We start from the raw sequence: 26,585 nt of genomic DNA on the forward strand, positions 1-26,585 counted from the left end.
TGTGTTTCCAATCATGTTAGCTGTTTTCTGTCTGGTAGGTGGGTTTATTTAGCCCCAGTGTGTAGAACTGAAACTAATAGTGGAGGTCAGCCAATAATCAGTCAAAATTAACAATAGTTATTTTCAATAAACACAGAAGCTTCAGCAAAGGTTATTAGCAGCAGTTATTATTTCTGTAATTCGATTTACAACCTGTGCAGCCGCAAACACCTTTATTTTTCTACCTGTGGTTTGAGATGATGTGTTCATTTTTAATCCCACCTGCAGCTCTGATTCCAGAGACGTCAGAGAAAACAACAGAAGATCTTTCTTGAATCGCTGAAAGAAACAAATCTGTGATCTTGGAGCTTCAGATAATCCAGGGTTTTAGATGGGGCCTTCAAAAAATGCTCATTTTGTGAATTCGGGCTGAGAGTCTGCACCCCTGGTTAACAGATCCAGATGTTTTTCTTTTAGACTTTGAGCCCCTTAATGAGAAATAAGGAGGAGAATTAGGTGCAGCTGGGATTTAAAGTGTTAAAGGTCCTGAAACCTGTGGATTTATAGATTTCTGTCCCGCAGCTCCACTGTGTTTTACATGTTCATCACATCTGGGTCAGGAGGCCCCGCATACCTGCAGCGGCAGGACAGGCGTCTGCCTGTCTGCTGGCAGGACGGACGCATAAATACCTGGACGTCCAGACGCTGCTTTCACTGTCAGACTGTCTGCAGGTGGAAGACGGCAACATGGTCCCACTGAGGCTGGTCGCCTTCGGCTGTGAGTATCCTCGCTGCCTCAGTCAGAGTGCTGAGTTTCACAACCCTGTTTCTGTTTGGTTTGTAGCGTCGATTCGTTCTGAAGTGTTTTAGCTCTGCGTTTGGAATCAGTTGGGTGTTTAAGCTTAGAAGAAGAGTTGTAGTAAAGTAGATTACAAATGTGAAGATGTAGGTTTATTTGCTTGATGCTGTTGTGCCACAAAGAGACAAACAGACAGAAACGATGTAAAAACAAATCCAGAGATCTCACTTTTTCACTGAGTTTCTAATTTTTACTGTAATGTTTGAGATTTATTTTCAGTGAATGTCGACCTTTTTTTTTTCTGAAAAATGTGCCAGGAACATTCAGATCTCCAATTTCAATTAAAGACTAATTGTTGTTTAATGCTAAGTATTCAGAAAGCTGATCATCTGATAATCCCCACTTTATATATGTTTTGAGTGAAGATGCCAGCTCTTATTCTGCCGGAACATGTATGTTGTCTCTTACTGTAGTTTGGTGTTTTAAATTGATAAAAGTTGTAACTCAGAAGACCTTGTGTTGTGTTTTCAGTGCTGGCTGCTGCCTGGTGTTTCACTCGTGTTGCTGGTAGGTTTGTTTGCTCATTCTGCTGGAAAACAAAAACACTGCAAACGTGGTGTTTATGTTGTGCTTAACACAGATTAATAAAAAAAAAGAAGAGATTTTACACGTTAAAACCAGATCATGAAAATACTACAATGACGATGATGATGATGATGATGATGATGATGATGATGAAACCAGTGACCTGTGTGTGTTTTGACAGAGGGAGAGGTCATCTACGCCTGTCTCAATGACACTGCTGAGATATCGTGTGGTAAGAAAACACACTTGATGTCTGTTTGGGACCAGATCATCACTCACATTCATTCATTTACACTTTTATTGGTACATTGACTGAAATCTGCTCGGAACACACAAGTTTAACACTGTGGGATACATGGTTATTGATTTTAATCACTAAAACAGTGATTTGTCATTCTTACAGTTAGTTTTATGTACAGATTAAACAACTAAGATCTAATGTGTTGATCAGTGAGCTTTAGTGGAGCTGGTAGGAGGCTCCTGTTACCTTTAGACAGACTGAGGTCAGCTGTTCCCTCTGTTTCTAGTCTGAAATGCTAAAGTTTACCACACAGACATGAGTCGGAAAAAGAAGCATATTTGCCAAAATGTCTGATGAAATGTCTTGAACGCTCCTCTGTGTATCAACGAAATCAATAAATCATGGCTGTTTAAACGCCTCCCATAAAAGATTAGCCCTCCATTTTCCTTTCCTATTGAAGAGCAGCCAAGAGTTCTTTAAATCACGAGAGCCGACAGAAACATTTAGCAAAGTAATCACTAAAAGTTTAAAAATGAAATGTGGTCTAAGTGCTCCTTTCTCCTCCTGCTCCTCTTCCTCCTCCTCCTCTTCCTCCTCCTCCTCCAGATGTTGGCAGTAAGATAAAGCTGGAACACATCCTGTATAAGGTTGGTGTGGGGACGAGGTGTGGGGAGGGAAAACGCTACCCAGACGACGGACCCGACAACTTCTGCTCCTTCCCCTGGGCCGAGATGGTGGTGGAAGACCTGTAAGGAAAAACTGCTCCTCGTCTTTCTACACTGAATCATTAAACGTGGGACAAACATGGAGAGCAGAAGTGATAACCGTTTAAAAATAAAAGTCTCTCCACATGTTTCGACAAGGACAGTAACAGTATTTTCACGTAAAACCTGGAAATAATCAGAAAGTTTGAGGATTTAGAAACATTTAAAAACACCATTTCCCATAAGTCCAAGCAGCTCATTTACCCTCTGAGGGTGAGTTTCGTCCAGCTGTTGGTTCTGACCACGGTTCCTCTCCCTCGTGTGTCTCCAGCTGTGGCAGCAGGAGGTCCTGTAACGTCCCCGTCACTGAGCTGGTGTTCGGCGAGTATCCCTGCAAGGAGGAGACCAGGTACCTGGAGGTGTCCTACACCTGCGCCACCCCACCTCCTCCACCTCCTCCACCTCCACCTCCAACCAAACCTGACTGTACGTACACACACACTTCTACACTCTGATAATAATTATTAGAAATAATAACATTTTAACTAATACTCTAATGACTTAATATATTGATGTGTAGCTTGTGAGGTTCCCCTGTTGATCAATAAAGTCTTAATCTACAATAAATCAAGAAATAAAGGAGCAGAAAAAGTTCTTCAAATGTGTTTAAGTACAGTAACTGAATAAAACAACGTGGGGAGAGAAAAAAAAATACATTTACATTGATGTGGAAACTGAATTTATGTAAATAAATATGTATGTAATTAAATACATATATATATAAATATGTAAATAGAATAAATGAGAATCAGTTACAAGTTATTTTTCAGCTAAACTCTTCAAATAAAAGTCTCGTTTGTGGAAACACGTCAACATGTCGGTCACCAGAGTATCAAACGCACTCAGGAACCTTCCTCTTGGATTTATTCCTCCTAAAAAGGAGCTTTATGAAGCACCGAGTGGTTCAGTTCTGATCTGAAGCATCTGGTCTGGATCAGGTCTCCAGTCTGAACTAAACCTGGAGGAGCAGCGTTGGGTTTTTATGATGCTCCTCTCACTCGTTTTAAATCAAGACTGAATGAGTCAAACTGCACATTTTAATTCTTTATTTGATTTTAGTTTTATATTTTACTTGAATCATTTTAAATCCTCTGTATGTCTTATTCATATCTTTTCTCAAGGTGCTGTACATCCTTCCTCTTTCCGAACTGTAGCGCCGCCTGGTGGCAAACTTCAAAACATTTACATTCTCATATTAGTTACTTTTTGTATATTTGCTGTGTCTGTTAAGATCCTGACGCTCGCTGTGTTTCTCTGCAGGTGAAGACAAATCGGCCGGTGAAGCCTGACGCTTTTAAAACTTGATTGTTCATCCCTGTGGAACAGAACAGGCCGATCTCACTGGAACCTCAGGCTGGTTCTTCACGGTGTTACACAAACAGTGTCTGGCTCCTGTTTGGGTTCACCTCTGAGCTGATTCACTCAAGAAGGATTGAAGTCAATAAAAGCTTCAGCGTTCACTTTGTGAAATAAATCTTTTGTAATCTGTTTATCATCTTCAGTCGCTGCTCGCAAACTGTGGATGTTTATTTTCTCATGTGAAGTAATTTAACAGCTAAAAACACTTGTTCTCATTCTGTGTGTGTTGGTCTTAAACAGCTGGTTCATTAGTTGATTAACTGACAGAAAATCAATCAGCCAGTTGTTGATTCAAAGAAAAAAAGGAGGTAAAACTTGAAGTGATGATTAGAGATCAGAGATTCAAACTTTTATAAACATGTTTCATAAACAAAGAAGAAATCTGGAGAATCACATTTCACAAAATTGATGTTTGCAAAAAGAATAATTGATTTCAGCAGTTTGAGTTTATCCCAAGGTTTCTCCACTGGGTGGCGCTGTTGGTCCATTAAAACATGTATATTTAATATTTAAAGTCATTTATTCAGCTGTTTCACCATATAAAGATGTAATAAAGTAATAAAACTGTTACGGACACATTTACACCAAGTAGATTTACACAGTTAGTAACTGAAGTAGGATTTTTAGGTACTTCTACTTTGAGTATTTCCATCTTTTATACTTTTACTCCACAGATTCATGTTAACAAAACATAACCAACAATAAATCATGATGTATCATTATAGATTAAGATCAAACTTCACTGATCCTCTTGTGCAAATTCAGAAGCCAACCAGCAGTAAATAAAATCAGCTCCACCTTCACCAGCTGAAACAGCAATAATAATCTGATTATATATTTTATTCTGTATGCTCAGTACTTTAGTAATGCTTTCTGTATTTCTTCTCAAATATTTTGAACGTGTTTCCTCACTTGTACTTTTCATCCACTTCTGAGTAAAAGTACTTTGTGAAACCAAATAAACTCTTATAGGATAAAAACCTTCAAGTTTGTGTGAATCACATGTTTTAATGAACATTTCATGCTCATGTTATGGTCACAACTTTAGCCAGATGAAGAATATTTCTCCTGCTCCTCTTCCTCAGTGAGTCAGTTGCCTGCAACTTAACATTTTTCTCTTCCATTAGTGAAGAAACGAAAGTGAAAGCATCCTGAAGTGTGAGGAGCTCCGCAGCTCGCTGGTCTCTGTTCTGCCACTGATTGTGCACCTGACGGCGGCATGGAGCAGCCCGAGTGTCGGCCGGTGACCGTGGAGGGGGACTGGGGTTCGGTCCAGCCCAAAACCCTGAGGAACAAACTTCAGCTTTACTTCCAGAGCAAGAAGAAGTCCAGCGGGGGGGACTGCCGGGTGGAGGCCGAGGATGGAGCCCCGACAGCCGCCGTGTACTTCACATCAGAGGCGGGTGAGTCTCCAGCAAACCACACGGTTACTGTGATAATCCGGGAGAAAAGTCAGATTTGAATGGATTAAGGCCTCGAACAGTCACAGAAGCACAGAGAGCAGAGTCAGACTGACGCAACAAACAGGCCTCACTTTCACTTTCTCAGAGCAGAAATAAGATTTAATCATGAAAAGACTCAAAAGATTCTGCTTCTTATTTTGTGTGAAAACTGAGGAAATTAATCCCGGTGAAACTTTTCTGATCTCCTGAAACTGCTCAGTTCAGATTGGCTGTCAAAATTCACATCCCAGCATGCACTTCACCGTCCTGTCCTCGTGATTCAGCTGATGGGTCACAGCAGAGGTTTTATTGAACAGATGAACTAATGAGTGTTGTGATGGAGCCACACTGGTCTGTGGTTACATTAACAGCTACACTTTCACTCTGCTTATCTCATCTGATGTTGTTTTATGTTGTCAAACTGTGTTTTTAATTAATTACCTGGTTTGTTCTCTTCGTTTCTACTGCTCTTATTCCACTTGTGTGTTGTAGTTTTCTTTTACGGGATAAGGTAAGTTTATTATAAGGCGAGTCGAAGTGATTTACATAAAGCACTAAAAGCGTAGTGACAAAGTGCAAAAGAAGCTCATTATAAGTCTCTTATAACTCGTTTAAATCCACCAAGTGTCCACCAAACATTAGAGACCCCTCACTGGTACTTAATGCACTTTTTAAAAGAACTTCTCAGACCTCTAAAGAGATTTTAAAGCCCGTTTATCTGCTTCGTTCTCAGGTCTCTCTTGTGATAAAGGATCTTAATCTCGATGAGACTGTCTGACTAAAAAGATATAAATCAAAAACAATTAAAAACAAATAGTCCACAGGGATTTTTAGCAATGTGCCTGCAAGTAAATCAAATTGAAAGTTTCTTATTTCCACATCCAGCCGTCACAGAGCGACAAAATATTATTTTAGCTGCTTTACTTTGTGTGACTTTATGCTTCCTGACATGTGAGTCGACAATCTGGTGGAGCAGGTGAAGCCTGACAGAGGACATTTCTTCATGTGTCACGTTCACGTCTCCCATCAGGACCTGAGTAAAGGGGCGTGGCCGAGGACAGATCACCTGACACAGACACAGGAAGTGACTTTAATGAGCCGCCTGTGGTCCAATCGTCCTGATTGTGGTGCTGCTACACTCTCATTTGTGGGTCACGTGCAACACCTGGTGGTGAAATTTGGTAGCAGCGCTCCGATCCAGTACAAACACGGTGCAGCAGCGTCTCTATGGGCCGACCAAGAGCATCCACTCAGTCAAAGTTGACAGAAAAATAAGTTTTCAATTTGTTCATTGTTTGGATTTCGATGCAAACGTTCGTATGAGATGTCAGAATGTCAAACTATTCCTTTAAGGCCTTCTGGTGTGCTTCTTGTGATTTCAGTGAGAGAGCGAGTCCTCGCCAAAGAAAACCACGAGATCATCCTGGAGAATCAGACGGTCAAGTTACGTCTGACTTCTGCACCAGTGAGTGTCAGTAAAGATTTAACAGTGTTTTCTGTGTAACTTAAACCAGATTAATATCAGTACCTCACTTTAACAACTGTGACCTTCTAGGTTCTTCAGCTCTGGTGTTTTTACTCACATTTTAGACTTTTGTGTATAATTCAAACTTTTTAAGCATTTATTTGTCCCTGCACACAAAAGAAGCCTTTTCTGGACCTTTCAACCACATCTCACAGTCTTCATCAGCAAATGAAGCTCTCTCAGTTGCTAGTTGACATGACGACAACTGAGCAAACCCCATTTTTGCTGATGAAGATCGTTGTGAGATGAAGAGCTGAAAAGGTATCAGAGGCCCCTGCTGGAAAACGTTAGCATATTAGCACGGTCCTGTCATGCTAAAGCTCGTTAGCAATCGGAGATGCTTCCAGTTTTGGTGTCTTAAAAGTTGTTTTTGTTCATTTGTTGATTGTCTTTTTTTCTTTTTGACATAGTCCCAACATTTTATACAGAAAAATATTTAGCATATAGTGGTTGATGGGAAGATTCAAGTGCGTAGAATCGTTACACTCTGGGGCCAGTGGCATAAAAACAGACTTAAACTAAACACGAAGAGTTTCAGGCAGCAGCACCAAAAGAAATCATCGTCAGTGTGAAATACCTCATCAGATAACACTGCTGCTGCAGACCGGCTCAGTTAGACCGTTTCAACGTTTTTTGTTTGTTTCATTCTTATTTAAAGATGAGCTGAAATATGTTGAAGTTCTGACATCCTCTAATAATAATAATAATAATAATAGTTTATTCATATGCACCTTGGGAGTAGTGAAGTTTTATTTCCCATAGCTTAGCTTAAATCTTTAGATTCTCTGATCGTTTTCAGTTTTCAGTTTTCAGTCTGCATGTAAAGCTGATTTTTAGACACATTTTTTTCGTCCATCAGTTTCATTCTGTGATTAAAGGGTTGTTTTTGGTTTCACTTCTCAGAGCCCAAAGAGCAGTGACGTCGTCTCAGGTAAAACTGCTCTCAAACCGCCATCCTCTCTTCTTCTTCTTCTTCTTCTTTTTTTTAAACATCACTAAAGAATCATTGATGTGTTTTTATTCTTACAGTAGAGACTCAAACCTACAATGTGTTAGTCTCACTTCCTGTCCAATCCTGCCCATTGGTTCCTGCTGAAGACGTAAAGCTTTAAAAACACCTCACAGATGTATGGTTTCATTTTAAACGAGGCCCAAACACAGCAGCTCACTGTAGTTTACACCAAAGAATCAGGAGGAAATGGTGCTTGATTGTTGGGGACTATTTTCAGCGGCGGATTAATCCACATTTGGTGCTCTAGTGAGTATTTGTGGCAGGAAGACGGTGTGTGTGTGTGTGTGTGTGTGTGTGTGTGTGTGTGTGTGTGTGTTCATGGTGATGGTAGAAAATGTCACCCGTAGCACTGGTGTGTTTTTGAAAACACTGTTTAACAAAGTTTAAACATTTTAGTGCAAATTCTAAAACAATGAACGTTATTGTTTGTCTCCATCTTTGGTTTGGAGTGAGAGATTTTAACTTTTACTTATTTAAAAACTCTTTCACTTTCACTTCACTCACACTTTTGTCGTGTGCAGATAATAAATCTAACCTGGACTTAATTCTTAGATCCAGTGAAAGATTCAAAGCCTCCAAAGCCGGACGTTGAGCCTGGAAATGGAGCTCAAGCAGCGAACAAAGAGGGTAAAAATCAATCTCTATTATGTTACAAACACTTTGTTTTTGTGGGAATTTCTTTTTCAATAATTAATTAATAAGAAAAATATATTTACTTAAGTTTCAAAGCAGCAAATCTACAATTTCTTTTCGTCAAATTCAGACGTTTTCAGTGTTAAAAACATGTAAATTCCTCAGATGACCATAATGAGGTAGAGACTGTTTTTATGTTTCTGCTCTCAGAGTTCGTTCAGAGCGCCGGCGTGGTGTTGGACAACGTTGTGGACAGCATGTCCAGAGATCTGCTGGCCATGCTGGTGGAGAACATCTCAGGCCTGGACGAGAGCAGCTACAGGCTGGAGATCATCTGGGAGACCAGCAGAGCCGTCGTCACCTTTCACAGCCCTGCAGGTGAGGAAGTAGCTCAGAGGTCCTCAAACTGCTTTCAAAGGCCTTAAATTAGCTGGATGAGAAAAACCAGGATCATTTTAGCCTGATAACAGCATGAAGTCTGGATTAGTTAAGCCAAGCTTGAAGAACAGGACCTGTTTTTATATTAACTTCCCTGAAGAGCCAACTGAGGAGTAAATAGTTCTTCGCTGAGTGTGAGAAACATTAAATCCCACCAGAAGCGTTTCAGAAGCTCCGTTTAAGATCAATTCAACTATATATTCCATCACTACATCAATGTTGTTTTATAATCGGTGGCACCAGACCAGACGTTAACCGATCAGAGGGTTTTAACACCCTTGGTCTTGGATGTGGAGAGAGTTTGACTTTAACTTCAGTCCGCTGTCATATACAAGAAACATGTTTAAACCTTTAGACTTTCTAGGAAACTGTTAGAAGCATGAAAACCTCCAGAAAATTAACAAATCAATAAAATCTGAGCAAGTCAACTAATCAGCCGGACAAAAAGTGGGATTTCAGTGTTAGAGACTTTTAAAAAAGGGACCCACTGCTTACAGAGCAAAGTGTGAGATCACATGATGAATCACGTGTGTTCAGCGCAGGACAAGCCAATCAGACTGATGGATCCACCGTGCATCAGCCTATTGATAAATATTTGGGGAAACATCTTTAAGTTTTATTCCAGTGATGTTTTTGTTTTGTACCTGTGAAGAATACAAAAAAGAAAATGTTGTATTATTTCTACGATAAGTGTTAAGTGTTCATACTTATCACTAACATCTATGAGTGAGTGATGACTCTCGTTTTATTATGATCCCATGATCATATATGAACCAGTCATGTTATAGATGCAGACCTTATTTATTCCTAACATCATTCTGTAGTTAATCTCGTCTCTCTGAGTTAAAGGACTAATCTGGAGTATTTTACAGATGTGGAGAAGTTCCTCTCGGTGAGTCGGACCAGCAGGAAGCTGCAGAAACACGAACTGACCGTTTGGCCGCTGGAGGCAGCAGAGAGCGTCCGAGTGGAGGGTGTTCCTCCGACTGTGATTGAAGGTACGGAAACTGTTAAATCAGTGTTTTCCACAAGCGGGTCTGGGAGCAGAGGAGGTTTAATCAACAGGGGTCGTCACCACCATGATGCTCAGACAGGAGCTTCATGTCTGTTATTTTGGGAGATTTGTTGGTTTTTCTTGTTTTGTTCTTTATATTTTACTTTACATTTTTTAGCTACTTTTCTTTCATGTGAAGGATTTTTGTTCTTTAAATCAGGGTTTCTGTTTAGACCCACTTTTCAAACCAGCCCTTATCACACTGCATGCCACACACCTCTCAATCTGTTCTGTTATTCTTTATTTCTGTTGGGATTTTGAAGTTTCATTCCAGCGGTATAAACCATCGACTTTCACGCCAAAATCTGCTCACGTTCCCTGGAAACACCTTTTCTTTGGAACGACTTTCTACCGTCAAAAACGTCACAATGAACCTTGTTGTTCCACAGATATTAAGAATTACAACTGAGGCATTTTGTAAGGACAATTTGAAATCTGACACTGTCCTCACATTAAACCCTCAGTACAGAATCAAGTTTTCCCTCTTCAGCGTTAATGCTGCTGTGCTTAAACACTTTTTACTTCTTTTCCAGACATGTTGGAGCTGTACTTTGAGAAGCACTGGGCTCTGCCGGACAATATCGCCATAATCCCAGATGAACAGGCGGCCATTGTCACTTTCAAGAACTCCAAAGGTTTTTGATTTATCTTGACTATTGATGTTTCACCCACTGTTATTTGTTAAAGTGTATTTTAAATATTAAAACACAAGATGCTGGCAAGCCCAGAGACATATTTAACCCTTTCATGCATGAATTGAATGATGAATGAATGAACACAATCTAAAATCAATACTTGGAAAATTTAACAACTGCATGACTCCTTAGATGTTACTTGATGTCACCATATGTTTCTTACCTGAAAGAGTTTCTTTTTCTAGAAGGTCTGAACAGAAACAAATGAGCAACTTGGTGTTTCTGGCTGTCTGTCGGCCATCTTGGCTTCACTCTGAGTGGATGAGATGATGCAGTAGCATCCACTGTAGTGGCTGATGTGCAGCTACGCCATCAAAACTCACGCATATACAAGAAAACAGCTTTTGAATGGCTGCACACTGCAGTGACCTCTGTGCATGAAAGGGTTAAACCCATACAACAAGAAATTAAGAGATTTGGACAAAAGTATGTTGATAGCTGAACATTTCATCCACTGGTGATGAGCAGGTCGACCCACAACCACAAGTCCCACTGTGCGACCGCAAGTCTGGCAGGTTTGGGTACATTAAATATAAAATATCACAGCACATTAACGCAGTGTTTACGCAGTCCTCAGTCCTTACAGTTGTGCTACTATAATACCGTCAGTTAATGATGTCAGCGGTTTGCAGCTCGGTTGGTAGATTAACGCATATTTTTGCAGGTCAGGTGTTGTGGATTGGCTCTAATAACAGCTCAGGTGTGTCCTCTGGTCCTTGAGCCTTTCTACAGATTCAGCCAGTGTTAGTATCAGTGAATATTAGTGCGGCTGGTCATCAGTTGGCGTTCCAGTTCATCCCAATTATACTCATCCCAGTCACGTTCTTCAGCAAACGGAGCATGGGAGTATGGTCACGTTAAAACAGGAACCACAAACAGGAAAGTTAAGAGACAAACGCAAACTGTTGACACAAAATTGGAAGAACGCTGTTGCCTAAAATGTCAGCACGTGCTCAGACAATCAGATTTCATTTAATTGGATCTACTCGGGAAAAATAGACTCAGACCAAACCAGAGATTGTACATAGTTTTGACCATAGAGTGTGTGTGTAGAGTGTATAACCTACTGTAGATGACTAATCTTCTTACAAACTTATAAAAAACAATCTCAGCACTGTTTAAATGTCCTGTAGCTCCAAGTAGAACAACCACTTACCTGAGCTTTCTTTTTGTTATCATCCCCCGTGTTGCTGCAGTTGTGGAAACCATTTGCATGAAGGAAGGCTACATGATGGGCTCCTTTCCTGTCAAGGTGTATCCGTACTACAAGTCCCTGGGCACTGCCTTGTACGGCAAGGAACGACCAACATGGAGGATGCCCAGGCCCTTCACAGAGAAGGTTGACCACGTTGTCTGGAAATTCGTCCTGAGGAAGAAGCTCTCAAAAAGCATCAACGATCAGATGCGTCCGTACTTCTGCCGTGTGAACCTTGACGACCCTGTGGTGAAACTCAGCCCTATCCCGAGCTTTTTGAGACAGAGGGGCCTGACAGCCAAAGGTGTAGATAACTGGATGAGCGTCGCCCAAGAAGCCTTCTTTCGGCTGATGTCTCAGTTCTCGGCCTTCCAATGTCCAGCGAATGCGCCTGCTTGGAAAGCTGCAGAGAAAGACGTCCGTTTGGTTGTCATGGAAGACGCTGTCCTGGTGCTGGATGCATCCAGAGGTATTTTAACTGTGGCTGGTCAAGTTGACAGCATTAAAAGAATCAGAGCTCCAGTGGAGAACATTGTTCTTAAAGCCATGAGTCAGATTGAACGCCAGACAAACGCCATCTCTGAGGTAATGAGCATATCCCCTGCAATGTTCTACATCCTGAAGCAGGGTGGGTTACAGAAAACTGCACTGGACATTTTCCCTGACATGATCCTCTCCTACGATGAACGCAACCACACGTTAACCATGACAGGACTCCCTGCAGAGGTTATCCAGACTAAGGCATGGATCTCGCAGAGGAATGCAGCTATGAGTAAAAAGCACCTGAATGTCCCTCCAGAGCTTCTAGACTTTCTCAAGATGGTTGATCCCATGGACATGTCGCAGGATCTGTTCACATCCCAAGGCATCAGTGCCATCTACTGCATTGAGAGCAATGGGGTTTTGCTCCTGGGGGGTTCAGACAGCGCTCTCGCTCACGCAGAGAGTAAGATGACGACAGCTCTTTCCCTGCAGACTGTGGATGTGAAAGACAAGGAAGTTCTGAAACTTCACAACTGGAAGGACCTGAAAAAACAGCTGCTGGACACCTACAACTCATCAAAGAAGACAACATTGGTTATTCAGATCCATTCAGAGAGAAGAGACAAAATAACGGTGGCTGGCTTCGTCATTCCGGTGAAGGAGGCCAGCCGCAGTCTGACAACATTTATTGAGAACTACTCACGTGTCCAAGAAACCATTCGTACTGAGTCCTGCGCTGTTCTTCAGTTCATTGACAAGAAAAAATCTGAAGATTGGTCCAGTATTGCCAAATCTTGTGATGTGACAGTCCATTTTGATCCAGAAAGGCCAAAATTCACGATCGCTGGTGCTCGTCTTCACGTCCAGAAAGCCAAACCCCGCTTTCAGGAACTGATGAGTACTTTCTTCACCGACAGCCTCATCGTGGACAAGCCTGGAGCTAAGAAGTACTTCTCGTCTCAAGGAAGCATGTTTCTTTCTGTGATAATGTCGGAGTTCGGCTGTGTGGCGGTCCTTCGTCCGGAGAATCAAGAGGAAGAGGAAGAACAGAACTATGAGGAGGGAAATGACCTTTGTTATTGTAAAGTGTTGACTTCTGATGCAGTTCTGGTTTCGGTAAGCAAGGCAGACATGTGTAGCTTTAGTGCCGACGCGGTGGTCAATGCAGCTAACGAAGACTTGCAGCACATCGGCGGCCTGGCTCTGGCACTGCTGAAGGCTGCCGGACCAGAGCTGCAGAAAATCAGCAACGACTACATTTCCGCAAATGGAAAGCTTCGCCCAGGCGACGCCGTGGTGACAGGTGCGTGTAACCTGCCTTGCAAGTATGTCGTCCATGCAGTCGGTCCGCGGTTCTCCAACAGTGACAAGAAGACATCGGTGTCACGTCTGAAGCTCGTGGTCAAGGAAAGTCTGAGACAAGCAGAGAAGGTCAACTGCACCACCATTGCTCTGCCAGCGATCAGCTCCGGCGTGTTCGGTTTCCCCGTTGACCTCTGTGCTCAGACCATAGCTCAGGCAGTGAGGGAGTACTGTGACAGGCCAGGAAGTCCAAGATCACTGAAGGAGATTCACCTTGTGGACAACAATGATAACACAGTGAGGGTCCTGGCCACAGCGGTCAACAAAGAGTTCAGTGACCTCGGACCTACTCTGACAATTCCACAGCAAGCAAGAGGGAAAAGCCCAAGGGCTTCTGGGTAATTTCTTTTAATATAATGAAGTTTTACGGTTGATTATAACATAAATGATTATTGAGTGTATATTTAAAGTAATAGTTCAACATTATCTTAAACGTGCTTGTTAGCTTTTTGGCTGCCAGTCACATGTTTGCACGACAGATATGAAGCCACAGCCAGTTAGCTTAGTTTAGCATAAAGACTGGCTGTGGGGAAACAGCTAGACTATATAATAGCTAGACTCCAGGAATTTACTGCTCTCAGCCACACAGAACTGCCTCTGGAGAGAAAAATCTTTAAACTTTTGTAAGAATCTAACAATCAAAATTGAAAATGTTAATTAATGAGCTCTGGAGGTGCTGGTGGATAAATTCCACCTTAAAATCTGTGTGCCTTGAACATAAATTGGTCCAGAGAAAGAAAATACACTATTAACTGCTAAATGTTGCATCTTCTTAGCTAGTTACCAATCCAACAGGAATAATTAACCTCAGGACCAAGGTGTTGGACCGAGTGATGCTGCCATTCCTCGAGTAAACTAGTCACCAACAATGTCAGCTGGGTTTAGTTGACAGTGGAGCCAAACACCTCCAATGCTAATGTCTCTTTTTTACATTTCTACACCTGCTCAAAACAAATCAGTCAGAAATGTTGGAGGGCGTCCTTTTGAACTTAATTGTTAACTTCCCAGCGGACATCAGAGGGGTCGAAATCAATGGCGGGGCCGTCCGTTTGGTGGAAGAGGAAGAGGAGGAGGTGGAGGAGGAGGAGGAGGGCAAGGAGGAGAGCGAGGAGGAGACACTTGGCGTACAGGAGCTGGATTTCAGAAAGGCCTGCAAGTTAACAGGGGAGGTCACAGTCCCAGCGGACATGCCAGGCCTGGAGGGTAAGGTTCTTTGTCTTCTTTTTCTCATCTTTCTCTGTTATCAGTGTCTTCTTATGAAAAATCATGCTAGGGAATGCAAAAGCACTGAAAAAGGGAGGCTGTACTAGGCGCTAATGCTTTCGTGATTTCTTATCCTTTTGGTTACGAAGAGCCAAGCAAACTCTAAGATGCTTTGGACGCAGTAATGGTGACCGTACTCGCTGTGATTCTGTGTTTTGGCTGTAGGACGACGGAGCAGACCACACCTGAGGGTCTGAGGATTGTTCTGTGGAAGGGAAACATTCAGGACCAGACCGTGAGTACTGACCTTTGTTAGTCCCACAGTGGGGGAATTCACAGTGTTACGGCAGAAGTAGTATTCAATACAACAGTTTCAGTGAAGCCAGTGAATAGCATGACATTCTTCGGTCCCTTTCAACGCTGTCACTTTGGTCCACAGACTGACGTCATCGTTAACACCATCTCAGAAACCATGAACCTGACCCAGGGAGCCGTTTCCAAGGCGATCCTGCAGGCGGCCGGGCCCGGCCTGCAGTCAGCTGTTCAGTCTGAAGCCAGGGTGGCCAGGCTGCAGAACGGCGACGTCGTCATCACAGACGGCTTCAACCTCAATTGTCGGAAGGTCTTTCATGCTGTTTGCCCTGTTTGGGACAATGGAGACGGCCGAGCAGAGGAGGTGAGGGGGTTTGTGATCATGACAGTTTATTTTGGGCAGCGAGGTCACACTCGAGTCCAGAGGTAGGATATTTGTTGTGAGCATCACATTGGACTGCAGCTGTAGTCTCATGGAGAGCTGAAGTGAAACTGGAGCTCCCAGGTTCTGCTACAGGAGTAAAGAAAAGCTCGTTCAAAGAGACTTAACTTTATCAAAACCACAAAGGTTCCGTGTTCTAATATCAAGTGCACCAACAGATTTGATTTGTCTTAATTATGTTTATATTCAAACCATAAGTCTTTTGTTTTTTTTTTTACTTTGTATCCTACGGAAAATGCAACTCTGTGATTGGGTTTAGGAGTCACACTTTTCTTTTATACCCACAGGCTACTTGTAGTTTTCACTTTTTAATCAGAGAACCAGATATTTATTTACCAGATCATAGTTATTCATCCTTTGCACTAATGATTCAACAAGGAGAGTTTCACGTTCATCCAAGACTTGAGGAGTGGTAACTGTCAAGGACCTGAAATAACTTTGCAGCTCTGTTGGCATAACGAATTCTTTGGTGGTAAAATAAGCAACTGCACCTGCACTAGAAAACACGTTGTCCTCCAGAGAAGTGTTTCCCAAGCTCACGTTTCAAGTACAAGTATCTTAAATGTGTACTTTCCCTCAGTAAATGTACTTAGTTACATCCCACTGCTGCTTCAGTGCATGTAATGGGTACTTCAGGGGAATTTGAACCAATAACCTTCATGTCACAGGTGTATTTATTGTATCTAACCTCCAAGAAAGAGTTTATTCTCCTTGCTGTATCTGCAGTCCTGTGCGGCAGCCGTGTCACTTGTTCTGTGTGTCGTCTTTTTGCCTCAGAAGCTGACATCCATCATCAGATATTGTCTGAAGGAGGCCGAGAAGCAGCGGATGAAGTCATTGTCCTTCCCGGCCATCGGTACGGGGAATCTGAGCTTCCCGAGAGACGTGGTGTCCCGAGTCCTCCTGAAGGAAATCCACTCACACAGCCGCGGGCGAACTTCACACTGTGTGGAAATGGTGGTGGTCGTCGTCCACCCGAGCGACAACCGAACTGTGGATGTGAGTTATCGTTTCGTTGAAGGCCGCTTTTTGTTTAAAGATCTGTTTCGTCCTCTTCTGCAGCATTGATGGTAATAAGCAGTGATTGTAGGCGTGTTTTTGGGCCTCGGTCTAACAGATCCAAACAGCGTCCTCGCTGACGGGTTTGAGTGCAGAATTTTTCTTTTTCTTTGTAATTGTTTTTGAAGTTTCATCGTCTGTAGTCGTCGATCTTTTCTTTGTTTGGCCTAGAACCAAAGAATACTGCAGATGCAAGGGGCTGGATCAGTGGCCACCATTGTCGTACCTTAATCAACGATCGATGATAATGACTTAAAAAGACATTTAGTTAAAGAGAATCCTCGAGGTTCCCACTTTAAAGTGACACACAGTGGTTATAACCCTTAAATCAAGTTTGATGTACTGAAACCAAAGAAGAACACAGTACATACTGTTTAAATACTGTGTAAATACGGGTCATTGATTCTGCTGCTTTCACTGTCGAGCTCTGACGGGTTAAATCTTGTTTGTCAGCATTTCACCAGGGAGTTCAAAGGTGACACCGGTCCGAGGAGCGCCCAACATGAAGCACAAGAATTTACCGAAGCACCACCAGTCAGCCAATCGCAGCAGTCCTCAGGTGAGACCTTTCTTTTATACCATGAACACAAACAGCAAAACTATTGAAATGACACACGACTCAAACAGAGGTGAGGGGCAAATCTACTGATCATTTAGATATTAACCCCTGAATGTAATTAATTTGATTATCTGATGAGACGGGATGATGACTTCAGTGTTTGATTTTAAAGACAGTTTGATCAGTGATTTTAGAGAGAGAACGGTGAGTTTAATCGATGACTTTAGAGACAGAACGGTGAGTTTAATCAATGACCTTTGACAGAGACTATAATTGATGATTTTAGAGACAGAACGATGATGATTTAATCGAGGTTGGTCACTGTGGTTGGTGCTATGGAGAGCCAAAGACATACTTGACTACTCTAATACTCTTGTTCACTTGACCAATTCATCGGTTGCACTTTAAAAACCTGCAGGCTCTCAGCCGTTTATGGCAGAAAGGTTTTCATGATTTTTAGTCTTTTTACGCTCAGTCTTGGAGGTTCACTGTTTAACTCTGATCAGAAATACAGTTTAAACACTAACATGAGCTCTGTGTGTGTGTGTGTGTGTCAGCCTCTTTCAGTCAGGTGTCGTCCCCCTCCCTCGGTGTGTATCAGATGCAGATGGGTCAGCTCACCCTCGAGGTGTCGTCTGGAGACATCACCAAGGAGGCCTGTGACGTCATCATCAACTCCTCCAATCAGGACTTTACCCTTCAGTCAGGTGACTATCCCTCCTGGCAGCGCTGGGTTTCCTCCTCCTCCTCCTCTTCTGTCTGTTAAGGAGTGAATACCACAGTAAAAGTAGTTTGCTGAACAAACCTAGTAAGACATTTACTTCAAAGGGCCCTACCATCTTTTCTAATTTTAACTTTCACCTTTTTTGCATTTTATTTTGAAGGACACTGATTTCAGTTCAGTGAAAATTGACGTGCAGAAACTTGCTGCAGAGAGAATCCATCCCAGTCAGCATCATGTCTACACTGTCCCCCTTTCACTGGTGTTAGCTCAGTCACTGATTAGTTTGTTACCAAATTATTACACATTCTTCGCTACTTGCTACTAAAAGTCAGACTGTGTAACTTTAGAAAACTAAAGTATCATCGTCTCTAACCTCAACACTGCTAAAACTCTTAATGTTAACATGTAACTAACATTAGTTAGTTTGCTGACTGTCTTTTCTCTACTTGTGCTCCGACATTTTAAAATGTCTCAGATAACCAAAATAACGTCTTAAGGAGAGTGGAAGACGAAGCGTCGCCTTCACTGTGCACCAATAACATTATTGACCCCTAACAGAAAACACAGGCCGCCTCTGCAGAGTGATTTTCATAGAAATGAAGGGAAATCAATGGCAGCCTTGAAGGTGATTCAACCTAAACACTGATGGATGATTCGGAGAATTATTAGCAAGAATTAATGCAAGTGTGCAGGAAATTGAGTTAATGGGTTAAAATATGTACAACAACATATGAGCCACTTCAGTGTTAATAAAATCCTGCATGTGTTTTGTTTTGTGAGATATTTTCTGAACCAGTTGTGGCTTTTCATTTTTTTCTCAGGAGTGTCCAAGGCAATCCTGGACAGCGCCGGATCAACCGTTCAGACGGAGTGTTTAAAGATCGGTACGTAGCTGGAATTTAACCTTTAGTTATCCACAGGCTGTACATCTGAGGATTTCTGAATGCAAAGGCTTTACGTTATTTATTTATTCATTCAAGCCCAAAACAATTATTATGGTTATTTAATTTCCACATTCCTGTCAGATTAATTTAAGAGTCCCGTACAAAAAGTGGGTGTACAGTGATTCGGTCATCTAGTTTAATTGTCAGTGTTGCTTTGGTCGTGTTGTCTTTTGTGCTGTTCCCATTTGAAAACTAAATAAACATATAGTGGAAAAAGAAAAGATGCTACTGGTTGCATTATGGGAAATGTAGGATCCATCGTTTTTGGAGCTTGACCCATATTAGGGAATAAAAGATATCCGAGCTTCTACCGATGGCAAACAGGTTCCCTTCAAGCCCCCCTCATTAAGAACCATTCCTTTGCCCCCTCATTTAACAATACTATGTTCGATGGGTGGTTTGACAAAGGAATTCATAGTTTTGTGGATATATTCATGGATAAAGTATTCCCGTCATTTGAGCAGGTACAAAAAAAATATAACATTCCTAAATCACACTTTTTTAAATATCTGCAGGTGCGGCACTTTGTAAAACAAAATACTCCATCATATCCTAACCTCCTAGATCAATCAGTAATGGAGGAGTTACTCTTACAGGACCCCTGCATCAAGGGAGGGTTAACAAAAATTTATGAAAAACTCTCACAGTTGACATCCACAACGTCGCTGGAACACCTAAGAACGGCCTGGCAGGAGGACTTGGGTGGTGAAATTACAGAGGAGCAATGGCAGACAGCTCTAGCACAGACTCATAAAAATTCTGTATGTGCAAGACATGGTCTAATACAGTTTAAGATAATACATCGATTACATTGGACTAAACATAAACTTAGTCAAATATATCCAGAAATAGACCCAGCGTGTGATCGATGTGGGCTTGCACCGGCATCACTGGCTCATATGTTTTGGAGCTGCACAAAGTTAGCAAACTATTGGAAAAATACCTTCCAGACCCTATCAAAAGCTCTACAAAGACCTGTAGACCTAGACCCCTAACAGCTGTTTTAGGAATCATAGATGCCAACACCACTAAAACCAATACAGAACAGAATATAATTTCTTTTGTGTGTTTGTTGGCAAGGAAACTGATATTACTCAACTGGAAACAGAAAACTGCACCTACACATAAATTTAATGAGAGACGTACTCAAGCACCTTGAATTAGAGAAAATAAGATTCTCTCTGAAAAAACAGGAAGAGGAACTTTGCAAAATCTGGCAACTTGTTATTGATCAATTATGCAAAACGATCTCCAAATAAGAATGGAGATGGACCCCTTAGCTTTTATCAAACCGAATTAGATTAGTACTCTGAAGCACGCACCCCCCCCTTTTTTTGTTTTTTCCTCTTTTTAATTAACAACTAATTTACTTATTATGTGTATATTTTTGTTTATGTATGTATTTTTATTTTTAATTGATCTTAACATCGTTGTTTTTGTTTTTACTTGTGTGTAACCGTGCTAATGTGTAGATGTATACTTGCGAGAATGTGTCCAGTTGTTTGTTTTAACAAAATGTTAGAAAAACAATAAACACAGTTAAAAAAAAAAAAAAAGATATCCGAGCTCAGCAGATTGGGACGGTTCATTTTTCAGCCTCCTTTTTTGTGACAAAGCATCACTGTGCTCAGATTTGACCCTGCAGAGCACTAGTACGGCTCTTAGTCTCCTGGCAACCAAATTTAGGCTGCTAAACGCCAAGTATCAGTGTTTGAGCCTTGTCTGGTTCCCGTCTGTAGTGAACTCTCCTGGTTACCAGCCTCGTCCGTTCATCCTGACGTCGGCCGGGTTGCTGCCCAGCAGACAGATCATCCACGTCGTTGGCCAGAAAAACCCAGCAAAGATCAAAGAGTTGGTCTACTCAGTGCTGAAGTTCTGTGAGGAGAACAAGTTCAGCTCCGTCTCCTTCCCGTCCATCGGAACAGGTCTGTTCAAACATTAAACACACACACATACATCCCTGTTCTGATTCTAGTCTGACAAAGATTGTTTAATTGTATATTGAAGTGAACTCTTCTCCTGAAAGCTCTGGTCTCTGTCAAACACTTCCTTTTTCTTCTCGCCTTTACTGCTTCACTGTGCAGCCACGTTTACTCTCATCTCACCGTATTAGAGCTTCTGATCTGCAGGTACAGTAGATTGTCAGGAAGACAAAAATCAGAAACTTTAAATTTCATATATTCAATTCATTATCAAAACTAATTGACATCGCATTCAAAATGTTGGTGGAGTAAAAGTAGACAAATATTAGCATCAAAATATCCTTAAAATACTAAAAGTACTCCTTATGCAGAATGACCCATTTCAGAATTATGTATTTTATATTACTGGATTATAATTACTGATTTATTCATGTGGAGCTTATTGTATTTACTTTGTATTCTGCTGAGTAGCTTGTGAATTTCCTCCAGGGGTCAATAAAGTTTTTTCTTTAACGTTTTGTATTAATAATCTGAATCTATAAAACAACTTACTAAAGACAGTTATTGAAAAAAGTACCTCAAAATTGTGCTTAAGTACATTAGTCGGGTAAATGTTGGGAAGTAAAAACAATTAAAAGAATAAAAATAAGACAAATAGGAACAGAATAAATAAGAACATATTGAAGGTTACCGAAAGCTTTCACAAAGAGAAAAGTTTTAGGGCAGCAGCTGCACAGACAATTAAAGGTCTTCTGTATTCCCCTTAGTGAGACTGATATTGTTAAAATGATCTTTTTTTAATCAATAAGTTTGAGAAATATGTTATTTCCTTAACGTAGACTGGGCAACACACAAATTAGGCACATGACTATTGGCAGAGATGGTTGGTATTGGCACAAGAGTTGTTTGTTCAATGCAACACTTACATCATCATCATCATCATCATCATGCCCGTTAGGTCAGGGAGGAGCCGACCCGTCGGCAGTGGCGGACACCATGATGGACGCGGTGGTGGAGTTTGTGAGGAAGATTCATCCGAAGTTTGTTTGCAACGTGAAGATCCTGATCTTCCAGGCGGTCATGATGACGGAGTTTCACAAGAGCATGAAGAAGAGAGAGGGAGAGGTGGTGGAGAAGAGCGTCTTCACCAAGATCAAAGGTGTGTGTCATTATTATTATTATACAGGAATTATATTGTAATTTCATTTGTAGAGATTATAGGATAATGCTGGTTTCTAGTCTATATTTGTCAAACACCAACAATGTGTTGGTCCGTCTCTCAGTACTGTCTGACTTCCTGTCTGTGCCTCTCTGCTCGAAGCTCATTGGTTCCTACTGAAGACGTAAACCTTTAAAAAAACACCTCACATATTAAATTTCATTTTGTCATTGACATTATTTCCTAAAAACAGCTGGTTTTTAAACATTACTAAACCGCATGTGGTGCTCTGAGTGGGTATTTTCTCATCACTCGTCCTTTAAATGTGCCAATAAAGCAGAAACTCTATAACTACTGCCACAGAAACACACCTAACATAACTGTAACACAACACACTATATTGTTTCAGACTTTTTCGGATTCGGGGAGGAGCGGCCCAGCAGCGATGCCCTGGTTCTGGAGGCGGAGGAGTTTGAGCCCACAGTGTTTCAGCTCTGTGCCGACAATGAAAAGGTTAACGTGCAGTTATTTATTTTATGTTTTGGCGCTTTGCTTTCTGGGCACGAGTCAGCACACCGTGTACGAGCACTAGTAGCACTACAGTTCAACACCTCAGAAATCTGAAGCAGCAAAAACTGCAATTTCAGAAATTAAGCTAACTGGCTAATAGATTTTATCGCCTCCTTTAAAACTGAACACAAGCAAAAATGTAAAAGTCATAGTTTGTGATTTTACTTCCTAGTAATTATTAATATTTTCTGGTTGTTTCTAATTGTTTTGAAATGCTTCTTTTTACCTGGATGTTTTTTTGTGTGTGAATGAAAACTGAGTGGAGCCTTATGCACACATGCTCATCTCATCAACAGCAAGCAATTCAACAAGTTTATAGTAATTCAGTGAATCGGATTTGAAACACTCATACAATCAAACCTCACAGAAAAAAAACTCAGTGGGGTTTAGACTATGAAAACGTTCTCGCTTGAAATGATGCTCGTCTATGACTGAACTCCATAACCATCATCCTGCCACAGGCTGTGAGTCAAGCCAAGAGGAGGATTACGGATCTGATCGTGGCCGAGCAGGCGGAGAGAACCATCACAGAACCGTACATCAGCCAGCTGAGGCAGGACGACGTGGACCAGCTGAAGGCCCTGCAGAGGAAACTCACCGTTAGCATCCGTCTGGACCAAGGGCTGGAGGACCAGGAGCCCAACATCCACCTGGAGGGTTTGACCAGAGACGTCTTCACCGCCGAGTCTATGGTTAGGTCAGTGATGGAGGAGAACAAATATTTTACACCGCTTGTGTCCAGGTACCAAACGCCAGCATATTCCTTTAAACTGTTGTTGCTGACCATCAGGGACATCATCCGAAAGGTGGAGAGGGAGGAGAACTTGAAGAGCAAGGCCCGGCAGCTGAGTGGAGTTGTTGAGTGGCAGTTTCAGGACCACAGCGGGGCGATGGTGCCCTTTGACATCTACACCAACCTCAGCCTGGAGGAGGCTCTGGAGAAAAAAATAATGGTGAAGATCAAGATCGACAACGAAACCTACACTGCTGATGTGGCGCTCAAAAAAGCAGCTTCAGTGAAAGGGAATAAAGAGGTGGAGCTCCTGAGGAAAGAGTTGAAAGGTGAGTGAGCTTGTTGCTCAGCTAATTAAAGATTAAAGACATCAGTTTTCTTATGTGCAGATGTCCCGAATCCTAAAAACATAAGGGGGCAACGATCCAACAATTACTTTGAAACTTGATTTCAAATGAGTAAACGATTCTTTTAGCCTGCTTTTATGTTGTAAACATCCTCTTAAGACTTATTGATAAAACCTGCTGTACTATATTTGTATTTATTTTATAATTGGCAATAGAGATGCAAAGTGACCCTGGATCTCAAAGTATTAGTCCCATCAGTTTTTGTCATCTACAAAGATGAGCACAGATCCCACATTGTTCCCTCCATCTCCTGCTAATTCATTTTAATGTTAATCAACACTGCACTTTTGCTGCTTTATAATGTTTGAATACTTAGTACAAGAACTTGTACAAGCAATATTAATATTCATTTAACTGTTACATTAATAGTGTTATTTGCTCGACTTTCTTATTGCCGGTTTATATGTTTAACAGTTAATTATTAACAGTCTTAATAAAGGTACAAAGCAAAGATGTATAATTAATGCTAACTGCCAACTAGCTAACTGTAACCTGAGCTAAACTACGGTTAGCCAGCTGGATGTAATTTAGCGATGGGCATAAATCTGGCTTTGGTTGCTTCGTTATGCTACCTGATAAAGTAATTTGCAAACGGCAAACCAGTTTAACCAAATAAAATAAAACGTAATGCCGGTCGATCACATTCAGTCTTCTATATTGTCACATCAAAGTGAACCGGAGCAACAGGACGCTGAGTGATAACAAGGATTTTGAGAAAATGACCTCAAATTTGAAACACTCAGATGTGATCATTCCAGTATGAACAACACGAATGTCTAATCCAAATATGAACGATGGCCAAAACTATGAAAATAAGATCCAGGTTGTACAAAAACCTGTTACTCTCTCTGCAGATGACGCCACTCTGCCGCCAGGTTGGGATGACATGACAGGCGACCTCATCAAGCGGGCTCCTCTGTCGGCAGGATCGAAGGAGTACAACGATGTGGAGACAGAATTTCAGAAGACCGGTCTTGCTGCAAACATTGTCAGCGTATGTTTCATCTATGATACACACAGGGGGGCGATTCAGACCTACGATAAAACACCACGAAGGTTTCTGTCAGTTTGAAGATCTATCAGACACCAAAATACTTCGTAATACAAAAGTGAAGGATGGTGGGACATATTTTAATCACTCATTGCCTACCATGAGATAAACAGAAGAAATAATAGAAAGTAATAATAATAGAAAAGGGGATGTGCCGTCGCAGGTATTTGATTGGCAGATGCCAGATGAAGCTCAGATCAGCTGTGTGTAACTCTCAGAATGGATGAATAACATGTAGTTAGCCACAACTGAGCAACATAGCAAATTAATATCATAACATGATGAAACTATGAAGGATACTTTGCCTGTTGTGGGTTAAATTTAACAGGTTGCAACATTTATCATTTACCAACACTGATGATGTAAATACTCCTCAGTTTAGTCAGTTTTAACAAACTCCACTAAGTAAAACTTGATGCTGGATCTCACGAGGGATTCGAATCCTGATCTCCAATAAATAGATTATTACATGACTAGTAAATCAGGACTGTGCTTCTGTGAGATTGGAGTCTTTTTGCTGATTGTACACAGTTGGTTGCATCTAAAAACGGCACCACATTGGTAAGAATAACGGCCGTTCCTGCTGAAATTCAGCCGCGCAGTTGAACTGAATTACAGGTTTTGTCGTAACTGCGTTGCCAGATTGAACGGATCCAAAATCTGACGCTGTGGCGAAGCTACCAGCTGATGAAGGCACAACTGGAGGTGAAGAACAAACACACGAACAACGAGAAGCTACTCTTCCACGGCACCGCGGCAACCTCCATCGATCTCATCAACACACAGGGCTTCAACCGCAGCTACGCAGGAACGCATGGTAACCAAACACTGGCAGCACAACGGGAACATTTAGCAGGAGGATAAAAACACTTCTGACTACATCGTACGCAAAGTTCAACGCTTAACTGAATCAAAAAAACATGTAGTTGCAACTTTACACTGCTCACAGGCCATGTGACACTGAAAACGTTATTCTCTTCATGCTGAATAAGATCCTGCAGTAATCTGCTTTAGCACGGCCAGAATAAAACTAATTCAGTGTCCTAATCCAGGTAGTAGCATGTAGGTTCATTGCCATGCAGCTATTTGGACATTTCCCTTTGACCAGGCTTAACAACATTGGAAACTTTGCACTTTCATCGGTCATCAGTGCGTTTCTAGATTTATACCTTGCAACAGCTTCAACAGTTTTTGCTGGAGCCTCTGTATCGACACAGCAGTCTGACTCTTGTTTCGGTTGTTTTTCTGCAGCTGCGATGTTTGGCAAAGGCACTTACTTCGCTGTGGACCCCGCCTACTCTGCACGGGGCTACTCCAAGCCTGACGCCAAAGGGCACAAGCGCATGTACCTGGCCAGGGTCCTGGTCGGAGACTTCACCCAGGGTGCAGGCAGCATGATCACTCCGCCTTCCAGGAGCTCTGGGAATGCTGCGGATCTGTACGACAGCGTTGTTGATGTCGCCGCCAAGCCGACCATGTTCGTCATCTTCAATGACATCCAGGCGTACCCAGAATACCTGATCACATTTACATGAACAGCTCTGATCAGAATTAACCTCCATTATTTGTGTCTACAAGCAGTTGCCATTTTCTTGATTACGCATCACCCTCTCTGAGATTAAGATTGAAATCTAGCTCATAAATTCTGTCATTATGAAGAAGCAAAAGCATGTATACCTTTAATATGTTTTAAAACTGTAATTTTCTGGCACTTGTCACACTATTTGCTTTGCTTTGGGATTTTGTCTGAAATACTGTTTATTAAAGGCTTTCATTAAAGGAAACTTTACTTTTAAGAGTCAAGTTAGATATTGAGTTTGGTTTGCATTTTATTCCAGGGTGATATATGGAGATGTTATGCTCACATTTTAGCTTTTTGGTGAAATTATCATTTGTCTGATAGTTTGGTTTATCGCCAAATACCTGCAAGAACA

At 41.6% G+C, this 26,585-nt stretch overlaps 1 protein-coding gene across 1 annotated transcript; it reads left to right on the plus strand.

Moving 5' to 3' along the window:
* The first annotated feature begins 4,873 nt into the window (after window positions 1–4,873).
* Window positions 4,874–26,425, plus strand: parp14rs4 (poly(ADP-ribose) polymerase family member 14-related sequence 4). Its single transcript, XM_070833364.1, has 23 exons — window positions 4,874–5,130; window positions 6,552–6,640; window positions 7,598–7,625; window positions 8,259–8,333; window positions 8,550–8,717; window positions 9,650–9,775; window positions 10,365–10,466; window positions 11,723–13,904; window positions 14,575–14,769; window positions 14,995–15,064; window positions 15,209–15,445; window positions 16,301–16,522; window positions 17,036–17,141; window positions 17,699–17,848; window positions 18,687–18,749; window positions 20,549–20,734; window positions 21,690–21,890; window positions 22,300–22,403; window positions 22,922–23,157; window positions 23,251–23,522; window positions 24,455–24,594; window positions 25,294–25,468; window positions 25,903–26,425. The coding sequence occupies exons 1-23, from the start codon at window positions 4,947–4,949 to the stop codon at window positions 26,184–26,186; spliced, it is 5,595 nt and encodes a 1,864-aa protein (XP_070689465.1). The 5' UTR covers window positions 4,874–4,946; the 3' UTR covers window positions 26,187–26,425.
* Window positions 26,426–26,585: the final 160 nt, after the last annotated feature.

This window comes from Pempheris klunzingeri, chromosome 7 (assembly GCF_042242105.1).
Source record: "Pempheris klunzingeri isolate RE-2024b chromosome 7, fPemKlu1.hap1, whole genome shotgun sequence".
NCBI lineage: Eukaryota > Metazoa > Chordata > Actinopteri > Acropomatiformes > Pempheridae > Pempheris > Pempheris klunzingeri.

Excerpts from the sequence above, each read along its gene's own strand:
- parp14rs4 (XM_070833364.1), top strand. The coding sequence starts at position 4,947 with ATGGAGCAGCCCGAGTGTCGGCCGGTGACCGTGGAGGGGGACTGGGGT. Across the intron at positions 6,641-7,597 it reads TGACTTCTGCACCAGTGAGT|AGCCCAAAGAGCAGTGACGT; the intron begins GTCAGTAAAGAT and ends TTCACTTCTCAG. Across the intron at positions 7,626-8,258 it reads GAGCAGTGACGTCGTCTCAG|ATCCAGTGAAAGATTCAAAG; the intron begins GTAAAACTGCTC and ends CTTAATTCTTAG.